The sequence below is a fragment of the Phascolarctos cinereus genome, unplaced genomic scaffold (genome assembly GCF_003287225.1).
Source record: "Phascolarctos cinereus isolate Bilbo 61053 unplaced genomic scaffold, phaCin_HiC Scaffold_726;HRSCAF=1367, whole genome shotgun sequence".
NCBI lineage: Eukaryota > Metazoa > Chordata > Mammalia > Diprotodontia > Phascolarctidae > Phascolarctos > Phascolarctos cinereus.
In genome coordinates, this window is record NW_027556098.1 from 385,701,251 (window position 1) to 385,723,869 (window position 22,619).

At 43.9% G+C, this 22,619-nt stretch overlaps 1 protein-coding gene across 1 annotated transcript in view; it reads right to left on the bottom strand.

The window, feature by feature from the left end:
* The window catches only part of DNAJC16 (DnaJ heat shock protein family (Hsp40) member C16), a 34,857-nt gene that overhangs the window by 7,946 nt on the left and 4,292 nt on the right, over positions 1-22,619 (bottom strand). Inside the window, 10 exon segments of the mRNA XM_020973264.2 lie at positions 58-134; positions 1,149-1,331; positions 2,158-2,341; positions 3,255-3,385; positions 4,578-4,717; positions 4,720-4,735; positions 5,382-5,486; positions 7,964-8,148; positions 17,077-17,416; positions 18,389-18,455. Coding sequence (XP_020828923.1) covers positions 58-134; positions 1,149-1,331; positions 2,158-2,341; positions 3,255-3,385; positions 4,578-4,717; positions 4,720-4,735; positions 5,382-5,486; positions 7,964-8,148; positions 17,077-17,416; positions 18,389-18,455 — 1,428 coding nt within the window.

Below are 22,619 nucleotides of genomic sequence, written 5' to 3' on the forward strand. Positions count from 1 at the left end.
AAAAGCAATGTTGGTATTAGCACAGAAACAACCATTCAACACAAACAATTTTCCTACCAATTGTTGTGAAGTACACTGTCCCAGAAGTCTGAGAAGTATTCAAAAGTGGAGTATATCCATCGAAGGAAAAACACCTAATTTCAAGACAAAGAACAAGGACTCAGATGGTGACCCTGCTCCTTCCCGTGGAATCACAGTGAGAAGGCCTCATTTGTGGCAGATGTCATGGAACAACATTGAGGATGGCGTTGTAGTTGGCAGTCCTTGGTCTCACGTAAGTTAAAGACCTAATCAGCATTCCTTGAACAGAAGATCCAATTTCATCTAGGGAGGGATTTCTATTTTCTGAAACGAGACTTTGTTATTTATGGCTAACAGTTTGCTAGGTTAGTTAAGAGTGAAAATGTCTATTTAGTTCAATTAAGAAGTATCTCTCTGCTCACCTCTGACCAGAGGCAAAGGGGAATAGTTAAAGAGGAAATGATTGGTTTAAGGAAGCTGTTTCTCCAAAGGTATATCAACCATAACATTATTATTATTCTGTGTGGTAAACAAAACAAAATAAAAAACCAGCAAAATCTAAACTTGAGATAGGTACTTTTATTTTGCTATGGAATTTTTTCTTTTGTTTTAGGGTTACTAGAAAATCTAAGTGGAAACTGCTTGGAAGAGAGAATTCCAATGGGCAAGAGAAACTGCCTGATTGGACCTCTCTCTGAGCAATGTTTGTATATAGATTGTAGCCCAAATGCCTAGTACGGAGTTGTTCTTCCATATTCTAACCTCAGAAAGAAGCCAAAGGTTCTTTTGCCTCAGCACAGTGGCCACCAACTGTCAACAAATTCCTACTACGTTAACAGTCTCCTTTCCTAATATGGTGCCCTTGCTTAACCTTCCCACTCACCCCTGCTATAAGATTATGCAAACAGTAGGGGTCCAATCTTCTGTGAACTCTGAGAAGCAGTAGGGTAGAGAAGACTATTGGAAACCTGGCTCTGACACTGCTTCCCCATTGATGAAATGAGGACAATAATCTTCACACTAGCTACCTAACAGGGTTGCTGCAGGGAGAGTATTTTGGAAATCTTCACAGTGCTAAAGCACCAAGAGTTATTCCACATAAACTATTATGGGCCAAAGATACTTACAGGAGCAAGCTCATCAACCAGATCAAGTAAGATGGCCTCGGAGGAAAGAAGAGCGGGGTCTCTCCGTAGCTGATCCAGATAGCCCAGAAGGATGAACTTATCCTCCTCACTTCCAGTCCAGGGATTTTCCAGGGCTTTGTATACCACCTTCCCAGCTGTGTTACGCCTTTCTAAGATACAGACCTGAGCCACAACACAAAGAAAAAAGGAAGTCTCAGCTATGATAACAACCTGCTTCTTTGGGGAAGTGCAGAAAACACCAGCTAAGGGCAATTATGTCATATGGGTTTTCAAAAGGTAGAAGGCAAAAGAAAAATCTTTCCTCATCTTTCTGTCAAGAACATGGGCGGGATCAGACAAGACCCAGCTGCTCTGTTCTGTCTGTCCATGAAATGCCATTTCTGTGGCCTCTGATACAACAGCAGGAAAGCCCAGGATTTGGGAAAGGATTTAACACAAGTACCACAATAAGGCACTCACACAGCTCCCATGTGGAAAGAGGGGCTCCTCCCTTTGCTTGACATGGGAGGGCAGAACTGGGAACATGGAGAGGGGTGCTGCCCACAATGGAGAGGGTTTCCACCTTCTCAAGCTCTGGAAAGAGAGGCTCTAACCCTTGCTAGGATTCTAGTGCATGTGGCAGGCTGGATGTGACGCTCCCGTCCAATGTCTACTCCAGCTCTGGGTTTCTAGGACTCTACGGCAGGAGCTCACTGCTAATGAAGAGTGAGGAGAGCAGAAGGGACGTTGGGAGAAAATCTCTAAAGCCTAGTGGCAGAAGGGAGGTTTTATCAAGAAGAGTGGTGATGATGCTCCATGCAGAGAGGGACTAATGCCCCTTCTTTCCTATTGCTATGAAAAATGTTTCTTGTGGGCTAGGGCCCCTGTAACTAAGGCTTGGGGTAGTAAGAGAGGATGATGAGATGACGAAGGCAGAGGCCTAAAATACGATCCCTAAACTGCGAGAGCCCAGCACACCTCTGACTAGGCAACTCCCCACTGGACTCACCGCAGATTTCCCCTGAAACGTTTCACTGCTGGGTAGCAGAGTGTTGGCAAATTCCTGCTGCCGGTTGCTGTAGACATGCACGAACCTCACTGTGTCCTGGCTGTTCGCCAACGCAAAGGACAAGAAAGCTTCAAAATCTGGATTTGACTTTGTTCCTTCCCGAATCAACAAGAGCACACAGTACCTACACCACACCAAGAGAAGGCAGGACAAGGTCAGTCCTGGAATCAATGTGCAAAACCACCTCCCAGGAGGTGAGTCTCAAGCCCAGGAGCCCATGCCCAGTGAGGAAAGCAGACCACACCTGAATTACAGAATCCAAGAGGGCCTGGGGCCCAGCCCAATGGCTACCACTGATAGGAGCCCCTCATGGTCAGAAAACCTTCCCCCGAGACTTCAGTAACTATATTTGCACTGATTTATCAGTTTACCTGCAGTTCTCAATAGAATCTAAGCTCCTTAAGGACAGGGATGGTCTGACTTTTGTCTTTGTAGCCCCAGGGCCCAGCACACAGTAGATACTTAATAAAAATTTGCTGAATAAATGAATTTCCCACTCAAATAAGTCGACAGGTTTTGCAGTAGGAATCCAGGTTGTATTCAGGAAATTTCACACTGATGAAAAAAGATTATTAACTCCCCACTGCTTTCCCAGAGAGGTTCTATTTTTTCCAAAGTCAAGTCATTCCTTTGAGCCAAAAGCCAATGCAACATTTAATAATTTTCTTCAAATCACTAAATCCTAGTTGGGTAATTAAAGCCAATTTAATTAGACCAACATTTAGTAAGTGCTCACTGCTTGCAGAATACTACCTTCTTCCTTAGCCTATCTTCAGTCCTGCTCCAGTTCAATCAGTCACAAATTTGAGACAATAGAAGTGACCCCACCTCAGCCTTCAGGCTAAGTGCGCACAACTGTTTCAGCTTTTGTCTATATGCCTGGCTTTTGAACCCCACACACATCTTGTGAAAGCTATGGAGCCCCAGCACCCCATGCCAGGAACAGCGTGAAGGGCGAGTAGGTATGAGACTGCCTCAGTCCCTTCCCTGAGTCCTCAGCTGTTAGGGTCGGGAGAAGAAGGGATTCCAGATCTTACTTTCTTTGGCGATGAGACCTCTTCACAGGGCATAGCTCATGGAACATCTTCTGGCTGGAGAGCCTGGCTGCTAGGAGGTACTTGTTTTGGGAGACGAAGTCTTCAATGGTCTGTTTCTTCAAACCCCGAGCCTAGAAACAAACCACAGAGCAGTAAGTCGGCTTTTATTCCACTCTCCTGCACCAGTTCAAAGAGACCTGTCAAGCCCTGTCCATTCACAGGCAAGGGGTCGCAAGGGCAGAGAGGCTGAAAGACCGGCTCAGGGCAGTGGAGGCTCTGAGTGACACACGGCCCACCAGAGCAAATGTCCTCCTGCCACATCGGTGAATACAGCAAGGAGGGTATTGGTCCAAGTCTAAGGAATACCAGTCTGGGCTTCTGTGGTCTCCATGAATACTGGATCTTTGGGAACATGGCCTTGCTAGATTTGCTCTCGATTCTGGATCCCACTAAACCACACATACAGTATAAGGATGGAGGATGTCGTTCACTGTATTTTCTGCAAAGCAGAAGCAAGCTCTCGAACACAACACTTGAATGAGCTGGTAAATGGGTTATACAAAAGGCTGTTTTAAAGTTTCACTTCAGCATCACTAGATATAAACATTAACCACAATTCATGTTTATATAGGTATTATACAAGGTATTTATGGTATTTATGAGATACCAGCAAAAAGTAAAGCAGGGCAATCTTCATAATTGTTGAGAATTAGTAACGGAATTAGAAATCATGTACAGGACTGCCCAGATTAATCTCCTTTAAGAGGCCAGAGGGAATGAAGGGAGAGGACACAGGCTGTCCAAGGATCTAGCTAGTTCTCTAGCAGGAGAATTTCTGATGTAGTATAACTTTTCTTAAGGACTAAATATTAAGCCAGATTAAATACAGGTAACTGAGAAGTTAGACTATGATTAAATCTTTCTTTACTTATAAAGGCAACATTTCAAAGAGGTTTGCTCTCTCCTTCTCACATACTATGTCTAGTTTCAATATTCACATCACCTGAGTGTCTAGGTGACAATTTAGAAAGAGCCTCTGGATAAAAAGAAACCACTATGTACCTATACATATGCAGCTAGGTGGTGTGAAGGATAGAGCACTGGTCCTGGAGTCAGGAAGACTCATCTTCCTGAGTTCAAATCTGGCCCTGGACACTTGTATGACCCTGGGCAAGTCACTTCACCCTGTTTGCCTCAGTTTCTTCATCTGTAAAATGAGCTGGAGAAGGAAATGGCAAACCACTCCAGGATCTTTGCCAAGAAACCCCAAATGGGGTCATGAAAAGTTGGCCACAACTCAACAACAACAATAACAACATATACCTGTACAACATCAGCTGGCTTGTCTATATGTTCCTTGAAGACCAACATGGTAGGAGTGTAGATGTTGACATTGTACTGACTTGTCATCTCTTGAGCCCCTCTCAAGCCGACATACACATATCCAAATGACAAGTAATCTTGTAGGCAAAAGCAATCAACTGGTGGGGTACAACAGGAAAAAGTGGAAATGAACAGTAAGTTCTACATCTGAAATCAGAACTGGAATCGCTCCCTTTTGTGTACAGCATTTAAAGCCCTCATTACCTCAATATGCCAGATACAGAAACAAGGGCAAATTTAACTCCTGTTCACCAACAAGGCAGAGAGGCATCTTGCTTTCTTTTGGCCTGGGGAGCAAGTAACCTCTGAAGAATTTTCTATTCATTTTTATTACTCCAGATTTAGGCCTGTGGCTTCTTTGAGGAGACTGTAACCTTGCTAACTCTTTTGTTAGTTTTCTTCCCATCTTTCCCAGGTCATGATGTTTTGACCTAGCCAGCCCTAAAGCTCAGTTTCTTAGCATCTGTGTAAAGAAAACGTGTCCATATGTACGGTGCACAAATCAAGCAAAACCAGAACAGAGTTAGGAATACCAGTGACCAACTGAGTACAGTCATATTTTTCAACTTGAAAATCTTCGAATGGACCTACAACTCATTTAAATAGACAATCAGAAGAAAAGGAAGTGATCTGGAAATAGCAGATCTCTGATCTTCCACCCTCCCCAGGGATCAGGACACCCTGGCTTGGTCTCACTACAGAGACTCCTCCTTCCACTAAGCCAGATGGTAGCCTGTAATGTACCTTGTATAGCAATGGCGCCAGTGGCGTGTGGTCAAACAGAAGTACATGAGGCTTGTTCTCTTGCTGCCAGCCAGAGAGAAATCGGATGTAATTTTTATCGGTGACCTTATAATTAAAGAAAAAAAAGAAAATTAAATGTTTGTTTTGATCTTTAATCTTCAATGGTCTTAAAAGGAGAAAAAGTCATAAGTATGTTTAAAATTTTTGTGAAAATGCAGCCATCAGATCTTTTCCTTTCACTACTACAGCTAAAGGAGCTGGGATCTCATAAAGTCATTTGCTTCTGATTATCACTCTTTACTTGAAATCACAATCCTTTCCACAGCAATTGCTAGCCATGTCACCAAAAAACAAGATCCCCAAATGTGGTTCTTTCTGTAACTACTTTTCTATCAAGGCATTTATTCTATATGCACAAAATTCCCTAAAGCTAAAAACAGGGAAAGGGAACCTGATCAGTGACAAGAATGTTTCTGAAATAAAGCACTTCAGAGTTTGGTGGGAGGGGTGATAGGAATGAAGAGCCAAGCTTCACACCTCCAGACAGACCTTCCTCTATACCCCTCTAGAGCGTCTGAGAAAAACCTGACAAGTGTGTTATAATGAGCAATATTTGATGCTCACTCAGAAACCCAAAGTTAGAAGGGACTGAAGAGGCCCCGGAGTCCAGCCCAGCTCTGAAAAGGCCCTCCTTCTCTGCTGTCCCAGACAAGTGCTCATTCAGCTTCCAATGAAGGGCTTCTAAAGATTTCTCAGAGTTTTTCTTTAGACTGAGTCAAAAAGTACCTCTCTGCAACTAAATGTCATGTCTCCCCACCCCCAACTCCCAGCCTTACTGTGCTTAGGTGTGTCCCCTGGGGTGGAGCTGAGCAAGTCTGGTCCCAAGTGACAGTTCTTTAAGAAGCTCCTCCCCTCTAGTTTCTTCCTCTTCAGGCTAAACATCCCATCTTTTCAAACTAATCCCTGTGCGAGATAATATCTGGCTCCTCTTTTAAAAGGTAATATTTTGCTTTTTTAAAAAGGTGACATTTTAACAATACTTTAAAAAAATTTCAGCCCTCCTATACCCTGTGATCCCCACACACATACTCTATACAATACAATCATGTAAACTGCAGTCTAAATGGCTTGTGCCCAAAAAGCCTCCCACAGGGATTAAAAAACCTGAACAAAGTGAGGTTCCAGATTCGAAAGTCTGCCCAGTCTTTAAGCAGTTTACATGCCAGGATCTCTTCTCTTCCATTACCTATGGACACAGTAAGACAGGGGCGTGTGTGTGTGTGTGTGTGTGTGTGTGTGTGTGTGTGTGTGTGTGTTTGTGCGCACACACCGTGAGCGCTAGACCTCAACTGGCCTGTAACATGAAGGCAAGAGTAGAGTCATATCTGCCTCCAGATGTCAGCTAGGTAAGGGACCATGAGCTCCGTCACATAACAATGTGACAGACAAAGGGTGTGCAGCCTCAGTCTAAGAACCCACAGTGATGCTGACCTCGGGCTGTGCTCCTCTGACTGTCTGGACATTGGAAGTCTACCTCATCTAGATAATTCCTTCAGCAACTCTTGGGACTGACATATACAGAGTAGGTGCTGAATCAACATTTTTGAACTGACATTTTTCTCATCATATTCCTTCAAAAAATGCTTCCTTCCACTTATTCCTTCCAGGCATGACCCAATTCCCTGAGAACTGTGTTGAGAGAGTGTAACAAAAACACTAGGATCCACCTACTGCATTTTCTTTTGTTAATATAAAGGACAAACACTTCAAAAGAAAATGGGAATTTTCCCACTTGTCAAAAGTTCTTAATTGAATGAAACAAATAATGAATAAGGGACTACTGTAGAACAGTCACTGGACCAGGAGCTGAGAGAGAGAGAGAGAAGGAAGATAAGGTTCTTGTCCTTGAGGAGTTTGCATTCTCCAAGGACAGACAGCACAGGACACAAAAAATGGTAATACAAGATAGTGTGGGTAAGTGTATAGGAAAGGTCTGGATGGTTTAGTGGAAGGTGAAGGCTGTCATGAAAGAGAGGGCAAAAACTGGGTGACCTTGAAAAATAGGCAGGATGTGAACGGGAGGAGATGAGGAGGAACACGATCTGTGTGCAGGGAGTGAAGAGTTCAATCAAAGGCACAGAGTTGGGGAAATCTGTAAGCTGTTCAGCATGTGAGCTGAATGACGCCCAGGCAACGGAATGGGGTCAGTTCTGTCAAAGTGGCTTCATCTGATGCAGAGAGAATTCTGGTCCTTCCACACAGTAATCATGCCTCAACAATCACTGTTTCTAACCCAACAGTGTGGATCCCACAATCTGATCATCCATTATAGGGTCAATTCAATTTGGTATAACATGCATTTGAAAAGTAGCTAATATCATTAATTAGTTCATTTTCCACACCTGTGCTTAGCTAGCTTCCCTTCACACTCAAGTGACTTCGCTTAACTAATTACTTTGTTTATTGCCCAACCCAACCCAAACTTCAATCTGCAAAGGCCCAGGCAACAAATGGACTTAGACCCCAAAGAAAGGCTTCTCCAGCTTGCATCTTCTTTGGGATCAATCCCTGGTGAAACCCACCTTCTCCACCAAGTTTCCTGGAATGAGGCTCTCCACAAACTGTCGAAGATTCTCTCGAACAACCGCATTGTGAAAGAACGAGATTTTCCCATTTATAATGCCTAGGATAGAGGGCGTGCTGTGGGCTCCCAGGTGATGGGCCAGCCGTCTTTCATAACCAGCGTGGACAACACCAATTCCCACACCTGAAAAGGGAGGGACACTACATGAAGACTTCCTAGGGTAATGAGGCAGTGACAAGAAGCAGAGCCCCCTTTTTCATAAATAATTTGGAACTTTTTCTACCTAGGAGGAAGGCATGAGAACACTTGGTATATCTTTTTCCTCAGTTTCCTCTCTTTGAAACTCAACCTTTGGTATTGAGAAACAATACCAAATCATCAATGATTTTGAAAGTTCTGATTTCTAAAATTTAGAATCTCCCCCCCCTTATTAAAAACCTACTATAGGTTAGGCATTGATGATTAAAATATGGATATGAGGCAGTGCCTGCTTTCAAGGAACTTAAAATCTAGTAAAGAGAAAGAAACACAAATAACTATGTACAAGGAAGAGTGGGATAAACATGGAGAAAAAACCAGGCAAAATGCTGAGATGTGAGGAAGGAGAGATCGGTTTTTATCTTGGCAGCGGAAGGCATGGGTCAGAGAAAGTTTCACAGAGAAAGTGCACTGGAGCCGAGTCTTCAAGGAAGGGAAGACTTTGCAAATGGAGATGGCACACAGAGGAAGTCTATTCTAGGCACAGGAAAAAGCAGGGATGGGGCAGCTGGTATAGTGAAGGACAGGAACAGAACAGGTTGAAAGAAGGTTGCAAAGATAGGATTGCAGGCAAATTGCAGAGGGCCTTGAACACCCCCCACAAGCAAACACATGTAGGAAGAGAAAGTAACTAAGAGCAGTTACACGCACATGCTTTTCAGATGTATGCTTTGTTACTAGCTTTGTAGTTATTCTCTATAATTCCCTTACTGAGGGGATAAATGAAATAAAGTAGCAGACTTTAAAGTTGTTTGACTTCATTCTTGTAGATGTTTCTGGCCATATCCATCCTGCAAAGGACTGCTGGGAAAGAGCCTCTGCCATAGCAGAGAGAGGAAAGCAGGCCAGAATGGCTGCAGTGTGCACAGCATGAAAGTAGCTACAAAAGTCAATAACCATTTATTAAGCACTTACTATATGCCAGGCAATGTGCTGAGGATTAAAAAATAGAAAGGGAAAAAGTCAGTCCTTGCCCTGAAGGAGCTCACATTTTAGTGAAAGACAGGTGAAGGCCAAATTGTGAAAGGCTTAAATGGTAAGAATGCCTATTTTCTCCCAGAGGCGCCCCTGAAGATGTATAAGCAGTGAAATGAAATGGTCAGCGCTCTGCCTTACAAAGATTATTTTGGAGGCAGAGTGAACAACAGACTGGATGGGAGAGAGGTGGGAAGTACGGAGACCAATTAGGAAGCTGTTGTAATAGTTCAGTTGAGAGGTGATTAGGGCATGTGCTGCGGGAATGGAAGAAAGGTGTGGATGTGAGAGACGTTGTGGAAGTAGAATCTGGAAGCCTTGGCAACTACAGAAGGTGAGGAGGGAGAAAAGTCAAGGTTAACTCTGAGGTGTGGATCTGGATTACTAGAAGGATGGTGGTGCCCTTAACAAAAATGGGAAGTGTAGAGATGGCTAAGCTTTCTGGGAAAGATAATGAGTTTTACTGCAGACATGCTGAGTCCATGATGTTTGGCAGAAACTTGGTAACACAGGGCTGATGTTTAGGAGATGTGAAGAGGGCTATGTACAGATTTGGGCATCATGTTCACAGAGACAACTGAGCTGATAAGAATAATGAGTGAAAGCATGGAAGGAGAAAAGAAGACAAAACACAGGAGAGATCATTGGGCGACATCAATGCTTATTGCGTGGGAGATGGATGGTGATCTAGGAAGAGTACAAGAAGGAATAAAGTCATGGGAGAGCCAGGAAGGAGTAGGATCATGCAAATACAGGGAAGAGAGACTATCCATAAGGAAGCAGTGAGCAGCACTGTCAAATGCTCCAAAGCGGTCATGGAGAAGGAGGACTAAGAAAAGGTCCTTAGATTTGGGACTTAAGACATGGCTAGTATCCTTGGAGTAGTTTAGGAGGGTACTTGGGTTAGAATGGAGATTGCAAGGAACTGAGAACTCAATGAGGGGTGAGCACATGGAGATTACGTGGAAAAACTACTCCCTGAGTTTGGCAGATAAAGAAGAGACATACAGCAGTAGCTTGAGGGGAGTGAAGGTTTTTAAGGACGGAGCTTCGGACACATTGTAGGCAGTTGCGGAGGAGTCAATGGTAAAGGCAAGATGGAAAATGGCAGAAAAAGGAGGAAATTATAGAAGGGGCAAGCTCCAAGTGGAACTGAGATCAAAGGCAGAAAGAGAAGAGCAATCCTTCCCCAGAGCTTGGAGCAAGGGAGGAAAGTGAGGTTGACAGGCCAAGAGGACTAACAACAGAGACTTGTCATGTTCTCAGGAAAGTAGGAGGTGAGGACTTTTGCTGACACTCTGGCAGGTGATGTGGGGGGACTGAAGAGAAAAACAGTTTGGAAGAGTTGCTTAGGAATAAGACAGAGCCAATCGTAGAAGAATAAAGTGATTAACACACAGTACTGAGGACCCATCTGAGAAGAGATAATCTACATTTGTAGTGGTCTCTTTTGGCAGTGGAACACAGAAGGCAAATGCCGTGGGTAACCTGGGGATGTTGTGGCAAAGCACAAGAGGTGAGAGGGCAAAGGCGTAAGGGATTCATGGGTAATTTGGTGCAGGGTTGAACTGGTCAACCCCAGGGCCCAAGCTGTAAAAGGAGAGAAGTGAGGGTGGTGGGACTGGAGGTTAGGACAAGTAGGGCAGAGAGAGAGGGAGGGACAGGAAGTCGAGATTGGAGAGAATTTCAGAGGTCTGCACCATGGAAGCAGTGTACTGATGGGTGACGAGGATGGAGGAAAGTCTGAGGTGACAACAATGTGCGTATTTAAGTCCTCAAACATCAGAGTAGAGGTTGAAGTGAGAGGAAGACTGTAAGGCAGGCTCTGAGCTCCTTGAAAAAGGAGGGAGAATGAGCCGGGGATGGTCAATGACTGTGATAAGGATGTGGACCAGCTGATAAAGACAGATGGCCTACACAACAGCGGCTCTCTCTTTCGGGGGGAGTGTGTATGGAGAGGGACAAAGTTACACTGTTAACCACTTAACAGTAGCAGGGGCAGGAGGCAAGCAGAACTTTGAATGAGGCCTAAGGGCTTTACAGAGTCTGAAAAAGGAAGGGAGGATCTGGTCAAAGTTGAGGAGTTTTCACATTTTAGGGGTCCTAAATTCCTTGGGCAGTGTCCAGTGAAGTCTAGGGATGGACCCTTTCTCAGAATCATATTTTTAGATGCGGAAAATAAAATACATATGCTTATAGAGGAAACCAATTATAATGAAATAGTTATTAAAATATTTTTAAAAATTAATGGTCCCCCTGAAATCTCTCCATGGAGCCCAGGTTAAGAGCCCCTCATCTAGTCCAATCCCTTGATTTTAGAGGTGAGGAAAATGAGGCCCAGGGACCTAAGCGATTTATCCAAAGCTGTAGAGAGAATAAAGAGCAGAGCTAGAATGGGAGCCCAAACCTTCAGACCCCAACCCAAACACTCAGAAAGGATTTAGGTTAAAAAATAATATCCACTTTTTCTCTTTCAAGTACAGGCATCTTGCTTTAACATAAATTTGCACTGCACAAAGTGCCTTTATGTGGAGAATTCTGAAAGAAATCCACCTGCTGAAAAAACACCTATGTTAACTTTACAGTAAGTACTGTGCTCTCTCTCTCAGCTCCTGTCCCTTGGCCTCTCTCCACCACCAAAAAAACCCAAAGAAGAATCCTACTATGTGAATAGACAAGTGGAGAGACCTCTGCCCCAGCTGCCTGATGCCTGGATTTGGGGCTCAGTTCAAGACTCCGGTGCCAAGAGGAGCCCTTTGCCCCATTCCCCCAGCTCTGCTCCCCAGGCCACGTGCACATGTTCTTTGTCTCAGTTCTGGCAGGCCCTGGCCCCCACCTGCTCCTCCTCCTGCTCTCACTTGTTTGTTCCTGGTCCCCATGTGTCTCTGAACTGTGACCCACTCCCTTCCTGTCTATCTCCTTTGTTTTCTTATATCAGAAGGCAAATTCGCATTACATCTGGCCTCATGTGGACATGATGTTGACAACTTTCCCATAAATGCAACAAAACCTTGAGTAGTTGAAACTCAATAGGAACCTTCAATCTGAAAGAATTTTCCTAGTACTCTCACTTTTAAGAGGAAAATGATTTTAAAAAATCAAACTTCCAAGGGATTTCCTAGAGCATTACTTGTTGAAATGAATTCAGTTTCTCATTCTTTCCTTCAATCTTACCTATTAGTTATATTGTCAGAATTGATGAGAATCATGGTCCTGTCATTCACAATCCCCATGACCTTAGACAAGTTCAGCTCTCCACGTCCTCTTCTCTTAGCCCCCTACCATATTCCTGATTGCACGCTGCCAAGTTCAGCCCTGGATCACCCACCATCTGCCACCTTTACTCTTACACACGTGCTCTGAATGAAGGTGGTGAAGATCAGACAGCCCTTCTGACTGGGCCCGCTACAAACTGATGCTACCCAACCTCACTTGGGCCCTCACTGCTGCTCGGCAATCCTTCTCTACTTCCTTTACCAACTCCTTCTCCCACTCTTCACAGTGGCTGGTCCAAATCTTTTCTTCAACTCCCATGGCTCCCTCTCCCTCCTTCTTTCAGCTGAGAACCTTGCTTGATGTTTTATTGAAAAAACTGACACCATTTACTGAGAGCTCCCTCTTCTCCCCTTCTTGTCCTACAGTGTCTTACAATCCTGCAGTACTGGGCCATCTTCTAGGCAGCTAGGTGGCACAGTAGATAGGGTGCCAGGCCTGGAGTCAGAAAGACCCAAGTTCAAATCCAACCCCAGACACTTACCATGTGACCCTGGGCAAGCCACATAACCTGTTTGTCTCAGTTTCCTCATCTGTAAAATGGGGATGCTGATAACAGCACTTACCTTCCAAGTCTGTGGCGAGAATCAAATGAGATAATAAATGTGAAGTGCTTAGCACAGTACCTGGCACACAGTAATGCTATATAAATGCTAACTATTATTATTTTTATTCTCTTCTTCCACTATACTCCTCCACTTGGTGATCTCATCAGCTCCGACGTGTCAGTTGCATCTTTATGCTGAAGATTCTCAGATCCATCTATATCTAACCCCAACCACTGGCCTTCCACCTTCAACTGCTTAATGGACTTCTTGGAGTGGACATGCTGTAGGCATCTTAAACTCCACATGTCCAAAGCTCAATTCAATCTTCTTCCCAAACCTTCTCCTCTTCCAAACTTCTCTATCGCTGTTAAAGGCGGCACCACCTCCCAGTCCTCCAGGCTCAAAATCTGGGGTATATCCTCAGCCTCTCCCTCTTCCCTCCCCGCCTCCATCCGCACTGGTACCAAGGCCTGACAATTTCATCTCTGCAGCATCTCTCTTGAATATGCTTCCTTCTCTCCTCTGACAGGGCCCCCCACCCCCCCAATCATCTAACCTCTGCATCACTGCAGTAGCTGCTGCTGAGTCTGCCTGCCTCCAGTCTCTCCTCATTCTATTCTCTATTCCACTCCACAAGTGACCTCCCTAAAGCTCAGGTCTGACCATGCTGCCCCTCTCCTCAATAAACTCCAGTGGCTCCTATCATTTCCAGGAGGGAACACAAAATCCTTCAGAGCCTAGCCGCCTCCCACCTTTCCAGTCTTTTTACACCTTACTCTTCAACATCACCTCTCCTATCCAGTGATGACACTGGCCTCCTGGCTGTTCCTTGAACATGACCTTCCATCTCTGGGCCTCAGGCATTTTCCCTGGCTGTCCCCATGCCTGGAATGCTTTCCCTTCATATCTCCACCTCCTGGCTTCCCTCAGGAAGTTAAAATTAAAAATCCTACCTTCTATAAAAAAGACTTTCCTCTTAATTAATACTCTTAATTCTTAAATTCTTCCCTTTTAATTCTAGAACCATCCCTCGGTAATTATCTCCTGTTTATCTTGTCTATGTCTTGCTTGAACATAGTTGGCTCCCCAGTTAGGCAGTAAGCTCCTTGAGGGCAGGAGACTATCTTTTGCCTTCTTTGTATCCCTAAGCTTAGCACAGTGCCTGGAATACAGTAGTATATTTACTGGATCTCAGTTTCCTCATCTGTAAAATAAGGAGGCAGAATTAGATGGCCTCATACTTCTTTTCCAGTTCTAAATCTATGATCTGATAACACAAGTATATTTGAAACAATCATTCCCCTCACCTACAGGCACTCAAAGAATTTTAGGCCTCACTGACAAATCCAAGCACACTCACTGTGTTGTACTTACTAAGGCAGGAAAATGGACTAACATATTTTATAAATATTTTCAACAATCGTAAACAAAAAAGGTTTTCTGCTTGACTCAACTCCACACTCTCTATTCCCTCCGGGTTTTGGTGTGTGCAGTTGCCCCTTTTTTTTTTTTAGCAAAGAAACACAATTATCCAAGTCAAATAGCAAAAAATTGAAATCACAGAAAGTACACACATGAGAACATATACCAGATAACACAGAGTGAAGGAAGTGAGGTGACACCTCAAGCAAGAGTCCTGGATCTCCTCAGGAGAAGCTCCCCAGTGTCTCTGCTGTAGCAAGCTAGTAACAGGGACATGACGTGGAGACCCTCAGATCCTCTCACATCAGCTTCTTCCAAGAGCCTTTTCCTTCTGCAATCTGAAGTGGAATTGGCAGTCATTTTGGGTGTAGAGACTCGCCACTCCTAATAGGCAGTTCTGCCCCAGCCTTGACTTTCTTACAGATACAGTTTGTTCTGATATTGGCTCAATGCTTCAAAGGACCCCCTCAATCAGAAGAGCTTGTCTTTAGCTGAAGCAGCACAGCAGCAGGCTGACACATGACCAGCTGGAAGCTGACGCTCTTCCTCAAAGCTCAGGGCTCTGCCATGGTGGGTCGGGACTCCACTCCTCTAGTCACTGCAGCGAGAGGCCCATTAATTGTGGCGATGCCAAAGTAAACTTTGAAGTAAAAATTACAGAAATATTCTTGCTTTCTGACCAATAACCGTATCACTGGAAATACATCCTGAAAATGTTATTTTTTAAGAGAGCTATATTCTAAGAGATTTTCATAGTAAATGACTCTAGAAAACTAGAAACAATCTTAATGTCCCAAATCAGGAGAATAGTTAAATAAATTGTGTTACATTATGCAAAACCATGATATAATCAAGACTGCTAAGTATGAAGAGAGAGGCACAGCAGAGGAGTAGACAGAAGCTGGCCTGAGAGTCTGGAAGACATGGGTTCCAGGCCCAACTCTGACATCTAAGTTGTCTCTTCACCTCTCAATCCCTTCGATGATTGCAGAGAGGGAGCGGCTCTCCTTTGCTGGAGGGAGTTTCCTTAATCACTAAGCCACAAGTCAATGCAAGCTCAAATCATACCACGCAAAGATCCCTGGGAAGGTCTTCCAATGCAAAGTAAAAAAAAATGAACCAGAAGAATGGTGCTCCCAGGAAGGCCACAGAGAGGAACGGTGAATGACAACCGATGGATGGGGAATGCTGATTGGGACAAAGTGGGAACAGACGAAAGCTATGCTGTGTTGTGTTGAAATTATTCATACCAATGTAAGTACTTCCTAAACAAGTTGAGCATCAAGTTTTTAATGGACCACTTGATTCAGTAAGAGAGTAAGACAGTGCAAAGCCCCAAGAAGCACTGGAGAGGAGCAGCGCAGTGCCTCCTCCACAAAGAGGGGAAGGCCACAGAATGAACTAACAAGAGTTACTAGCAAGGCACCTCCAGGAGTCATTAAACATTCAACCTCAATCAATCAATCAATCAATCAACCTGGGATTTTCCTGACATTTCCTGGAGGAGGAAGAAGCAAATTCAACGACAAAGGATAGATTTTGAACCAGGAGAAATTCCTCACGGCCACTACAGATGGTAAAATTATTTTGCAAACTACCTGCAAAACTCATGGGCCTCTGACTCTCAACGGTGTGTATCCCCATGGATGCCTCTGCAGACCAAGCGTACCCAAAGGCTGCCTGCTGCTCAGTCGTTTTGGTCACGTCCAACTTTTTGTGACCCCATCTGGGGTTTTCTTGGCAGAGATACTGGAGCGGTTTGCCATTTCCTTTGAGGAAACTGAGGCAAACCGTGAAGTGACTTGCTCAAGGTCACGCAGCTAATAAGTGTCTGAGGCGGGATGTGAACTCAGGTCTTCCTGACTCCAGGCTCAGTACTCTATCCACTGCACCACCGAGCCTCCAGAAAGGCTGCCTGATGGAACAGAAAGAACACTGGAAGATTGGAGCTAGAGGCTTGACTTCATCCTTTACTGCCTGAATGAGCTGGGCAAGTCACATTATCCCTCATTGGCAAAACAGGGATAAACACCAACTTCTGCACTACCTATATTACATGCTACACGGAAGGATCAGAGGAGATAATAATACTTATTCACACTGCTCTAGGGCTTTGAAATTTACCAAAGACTTTCCTCTTAAAAATCCTATAGTAGAGGTAGAGTCCAAACACTATTAACCCCACTTTACAGATGTGAAAATGGAAGCTCAAAAGCAAACTGTCTCACCCAAGACTCCAAGGCCAGTAAGTTTCTCATCTGTACATTAGAAAGTTGAACTAGAGACTCTCTAAGGTTCCTTCCAGCTCCAAATGCTACGACTCAAAGGGAAAAAAAATGGTGAGTCAGAAATAAGACCCACACTTCAGTCTTTTGACTTCAAGGTTAGTGTTCTATTACACTGTACGGTTTCCTTATACGTGCGTATGGGCTGTGTAACTGTAAATTATTATTATGAAATAGTATCTTTTTTAGTATTTTGTTTATAAAAGAAACTTGTAGACATTTCTTTCAAAATATGCCCACTGAATTTCTCCCAAACCACTTCAGCTCGTCCGTCTGGGGTTTGGGGGGGGTGTTGCATTCACAAGGGGTGAGGCCCCTTTCCGAGGTTGGTATGGGAAACCATCACTTACCTAATCCCTCCAGTTCCTGCACCACTTCTTTCCAGACGGGCTCGATGTGGATGCAGCTGAAGCACCAGTCCGAAGTAATCTTGATGAGGTAGGGCTTTCTGAAGCTGTCCGGGACCACCTCATTGACATAATGGGAAAAGTGCAGCAGATACTTTTCATCGGATGAGTCTCGACGCTCCGAATGGAACGGGAAATGAAAAAAGGATTCATCAAAGTAAAAGCCGTCATGGAAATGGTGGAAGTGGTGACTCTGTGACTGCTGTGGCTGGTGGTACCCAGGGTTTTCACCAGCATCTCCATAGTGATCAAAGTTGGACCTCTTTTCTTCACTGGAAAGAATCTGTTGAGACAAAGTTTGAAGAGTTCAAGAGGATCAAAGCACCCCAGAGAATTGGCCACGGACAGTGTGACAGTGGACAGCCACCCTGCTGGGCAATTTACATGTGCTCCACCATGTATCGAAGAGGACATTATGTGCAGCTACTCAGGCTTTATGAATCAGAAAGGTTGTGACTCTCCTGGCACCAACAAGATTGGATAGGACATATTAAATATGACAGTAATGGTCAACAGCATCATTCTGCCCTAACTGAGCTGCAGTAATTTTAACAAATCTCTGATTAGGAAAATTAAGGAATATCACACAGAATGGCTTGCCATGTAGTAGATACCAATCAACATGTGCTTATTTAATATGGCCTTGTGGGCTAGGGTACAAGCATTAGGTTATGCACTCAAATGTCATTCCTTAATTCTGTTGCCTTCCCTCTGTTAATTCCTTCCTCTTTATCCTCTGTATAACTTCCTTTGTATCTGATTTCACATTGTCTCCAACTACTAGACTGCAAGCTTCTTAGGGTCAGGGACTGTGGTCTGCCTCTTTTTGTATCCCCAATGCTCAGCACAGTGCCTGGCACAGAGCAGGCACTTAATAAATGTTTATCCATTGACTGAAAGGCTCAAAGATAGACATGGGTACTACCAGTCCTATTTCTGCCCCTATTAGCCATGTGACTTCAAGCAAGTCCTTCGAGACAGTTTCTTCAGATCTACAATGAAAATGACAATGACAATGACTACCTCATGAAGATTTGTAATGATGAAATAAGAGATGTGATAATACTTGAAAATATTATACAGCATCTAGGCTAACGACAAGGGGTGGGGTGTAAATTTCCTTTAAAAACACAAATAAGTGAATGTGTGTAAAACTATGAAGTAGTATGCAAATTAAGACATTATTGTTATTATCCTCACTATGACTTGTATTGAGTAACAGATGATACACGAATGACAAAGCTTGGTACAATACCTCATAAGCCTTGCTAATCTGAATGAACTTGTCTTCTGCTCCGGGATCTTTATTTTTGTCAGGATGCCTGAAAAAAAAACAAAACCCCAGTAAGCCCATGGTGAGAAAAGACCTTCTCTCAGACACCATCCCTTAATGCCCTTGGACACAGCTGCCGATGCCAGAGGCAGATAGCAAGAAACCTGGTCAGAATATTTTCTAGCAAAGGGTCCGTTTGTCTCACCTGGCTAAAAAGCAAGGGGAGCCTTAGAAGAGAAAAGTCATTTCTTCATAAGAAACAACATCAGAAGGCCAGGCTTTTAGAGCGCCATACTGCTATTACTGGCAGGTCTCTCTTTTAGTATTCCATTACAAAAAAGGAGGACATGACTGTGTTTGGAAATCCATCTAGTGACAACAAACCAGTGCTAACTTTGGCCGATGACTGAACGAACCTGTCTGCAAGAACCTACTTCTTTCTCCAAGGGCACACAGAAAACATCACCACAGCCTCGGGATGGTGTGCACAGGCACTTCCCCTAGGTAAATCTGACGGCTCAGGTTGCCCTTCCGCAGCTCAATGAACCTGCTTAGGAGCCATCACGCTGTGAACAGCAGCGAGGTGCTGACCTCCTGAGGAAGGCTGCTACCCGGGCTGCCGTGCTGTTAGCTGCCCGCAGCAGGAGACTCGCTCTCTACAAAGCAAAAGGACCCACAAGGTTTCAAATTTTGATTATTAAAATTTATCTAAACAAAAAATAGAATAAATCTGAGCTAACAGTACTGATAATCTAGGTTACTCATTTGGCAATTAATGATATACTTCCTTGTGACATTTCTTCTATTACTGCCTTGTGTTATGATTTCATGTGCTAATGTCCTCTTCTTCACACAGAGGTTTATAAGCTTCCTAGGAGCCGGGACGACCTTTTATGGCTATCTACCCTGTGGCTAACACTACAGTCTGCACTTAGTAGGTGTTCAATAATTTTGTGTTAGTCAGCTGAAAGAGTCAATCTTCATTTTAAGAAATGAAATCTCATTTGCTATATGTTCTAATCTGTACAAAATCTTTTCTATCAGCTTCTTCTGCAATATAAATAACTACCTCTTGGGATAAGGAAGAGTCTAAAAGTTGGTCAATCTGTCATCAGAAAGTGAATGAAGAGCAAAATCGATTCTATTATATACTTTTTTAAAAGTTCGGATTTCTTTAATGTCTCATAGATATCAGAGGAGCACTTTGGCTAGATCTTTTTTTTTTCTCCACTTATCTATATTTTGGCCTTACAGAAACAAAACACTCAAAACATTTACCAATAAAATCAACTTAAAATTTAATGTTTAATATATGTTAAGAATCAATGACATTATCTGGGGCAGAAATGGAGAGAATGCTGAGCTATTTGTTAGAAAAAAAACACAATGTGACCAGCTACGGTAAAGCTTCCACCTCATGGAAACAAGAGAGAGCGGCTCTGACATCATGCCTTTGGATGTCAAGTGAAAATATTCCAGCTGTCTAAATTTAACTTTTAAAAACTGAAGAGGAAAAAAAGCTGTAATCAACCAAATTCTTTACACAAAGAAGGAAAAGTGAACTTCGGAAGAGGCTCGCTCAAAAGAGAAGTGACTGAAGTCAGCGTGGTAACTAAGCAGAGCTGCTCACCGTGGAATCCGGGGAGCCCACCACAGCGGGCACAACCTAGGCGTCACCCCTCTACAGGGCTGCTGTCCTACTGCGCATTTCAACTTCTCTGAGAGAATTTCACAAACCAAAGTGGAACCTTTTCCATTTTAAAATAACAACAAATGGCCTCTGAAGCTGGGTCAACTTCCTGTGTACCTCGAAAGAAATAATGGATTTTATGACTTCTTCCTAGTCTGGCAACGTCTAAGTAAGTAGAACTGTAATAAGAAAAGTGCTATGGGGGCAGCTAGGTGGCGCAGTGGATAGAGCTCCAGCCTTGAAGTCAGGAGGACCCGAGTTCAAAGCTGACCTCAGACACTTGACATCTACCAGTTGTGTGACCCTGGGCAAGTCATGTAACCCCGACTGCCTAGCCAAAACAAAACAAAAAGTGCTATGGTGAAGTCCAACAAGGGTTGGCCTGGAGGACTTCTGGGGGCCTTACCAACTCTAACAGAAAATAATTTTATAAAACAACATAGAATGTAATTTGCTACAGTACTCATCTGCCTCAATTCATTTTATATCTTTTTTTTTTTGCTAAAAGTTTGAAAAAAAAAATTCTGTAACACTGACTAATCTACTGGAAGCAAATACAGTCTTCCTGAGAGAAAAAATGGGCTAAGACCACCACAAAACCACACAAGCAGACAGGAAATGGAGAGGACACATCATGGGAAAAGTTTTCCCCCAAACGGCTTTGTAAAGGTGAGGGCGAAGTCTTGAGAAGTACAAGAACCAGAACTCAATGAGACAAGATGTACCAAAGACCACAAGTTACCATATTCTCCTTGGCTGTAGCTCATACTTCCAGGTCTACTTGTAAAAAATGAGAGGCATACACCATTTGGTACCAAAAACTTCAATTCTTTCCATTGGGAAACATTCCCATAGCTGCAGTAATTGGGCATGAGGGTGTTACAGAAATATAAGAGCAAAGAAAAACTTCACAGATGTTCATGATCTATGTCTACTGTGAATGGATACTCCTAGGAAAACAAATTCCAGGGAAAACAGCACATGACTCAATGAACCCAAACAACAGAACCTTGTTCAGCTCTGGAAGATGAAAATGTCAAGCCATCTCCCTGCCTTCCTTCATGATATGAAAACAGTCAGGAAGAGTCCTTGAAACACCTTAGAAAGGGGGAGATGCCCTAAAGTTCTAAAGGAATGATGTTGCCATTTGAAGTAACTATAACTTTACTAATATTGAATGCTGTTTAGATTTAAAAAATGAAAGGCCAAACAGAACACTGCACATTTGACAGAAAAGCATCACATTTTGGGGTGAAGAGGCATCCTGGAAGAAAATGTTGATATCAAGTCAAGAATAAATCAGACTTGAGTTAGGCTTCACCAGCGCCAAGGATCTCAGAGCTCCTGTGTCTTCCTGATACCACAGAGGATACTCCCCAAATGTTTATGCAGTTTGCCAGACCCTGAGTCTTCTCTTATTTGCCAGAGCAACTTCTCTCAACCAAAATGCAGCCCACCACTCACCTATAGGGATGACCACGAAGTAAATGAACAACGGCAGGGACAAGAGGGGGAACGTGGCTTGGACACCTGCCCCTTCTGCCCCACTGGACCTGGCCCACGGCTCTTTAGTTTCTTGAGCCTCACAATGCCCAGCTGCACAGTGCCCTCCCTCCCTTCCATGGACATAGGGAGGCATCAAATGCCATGTGGTATAGGAAGCCCCGGGCACATGGGAGTTCTTATTTCAGAACTGGGGCTGACCATCTGCACTGCGGGGCCCTCGAGGGGCCCCGGCAGTCCTGGATACCCACTCCTCCTTTACGGCTTACATCTGATCACCTGACAATAGACAGAAGAGTTCTTCTGTAAGGTCTGCAAAGGCCCTCACAGCAGCCCTGTAGAGGCTATTACTATCTTCATTTTGCAGATAAGGAAACTCAGGTTAAGAGAGATTTAGTGACTGGGTCAGGGCCACAGAACCAGGCCCTTCTGTTTCAGACAGGATTCAAACCCAGTCCTCTTTTCCTGGTTCTCTGATATCCAGCCATGAAACCTCCTCCTTCCTCTGGTCAGTCTGGCAGGCATTTTATCTACTGTTAGCAAAGCTGTTATAATATTTATTAACAGTCACATGATGCTGTGAAAATAGTATGAGAAAGCTGGGAACAGAAGGTAACATGACTTTACTTGATGCTCCACTCTCTATTTGGAGTCTAGGCATCAATTTCTGTTCATTGAGGCTTTTCCCCCCTCCTTTTTCCTCTGCTGCTAGCTTTGTACATAGATCATAAGACCATAGGCTGAGGAATGGAAGGGATGTCAGAGGCCTCATCTGACAGAAATGGAGACTGAGGCCAAGGGACTTGATATGACTTGCCCCAAATGACTCCCTGTCCGCAGTAAGCAGCTGGAGGGGGTGGTGGTGGTGATTTGACCCAGGTCCTTTCTACCATTCTGCTTCTTTCTCCTTCTACTACTTTTACCCAAGGCAGTTTCTGGGAGCTCCTCCATTAATCCCCGCCTAAGGCTTTTCTCACAGGAGGTGAAGTACCTGCCCAGCACCACAGTGGCCAATACCCT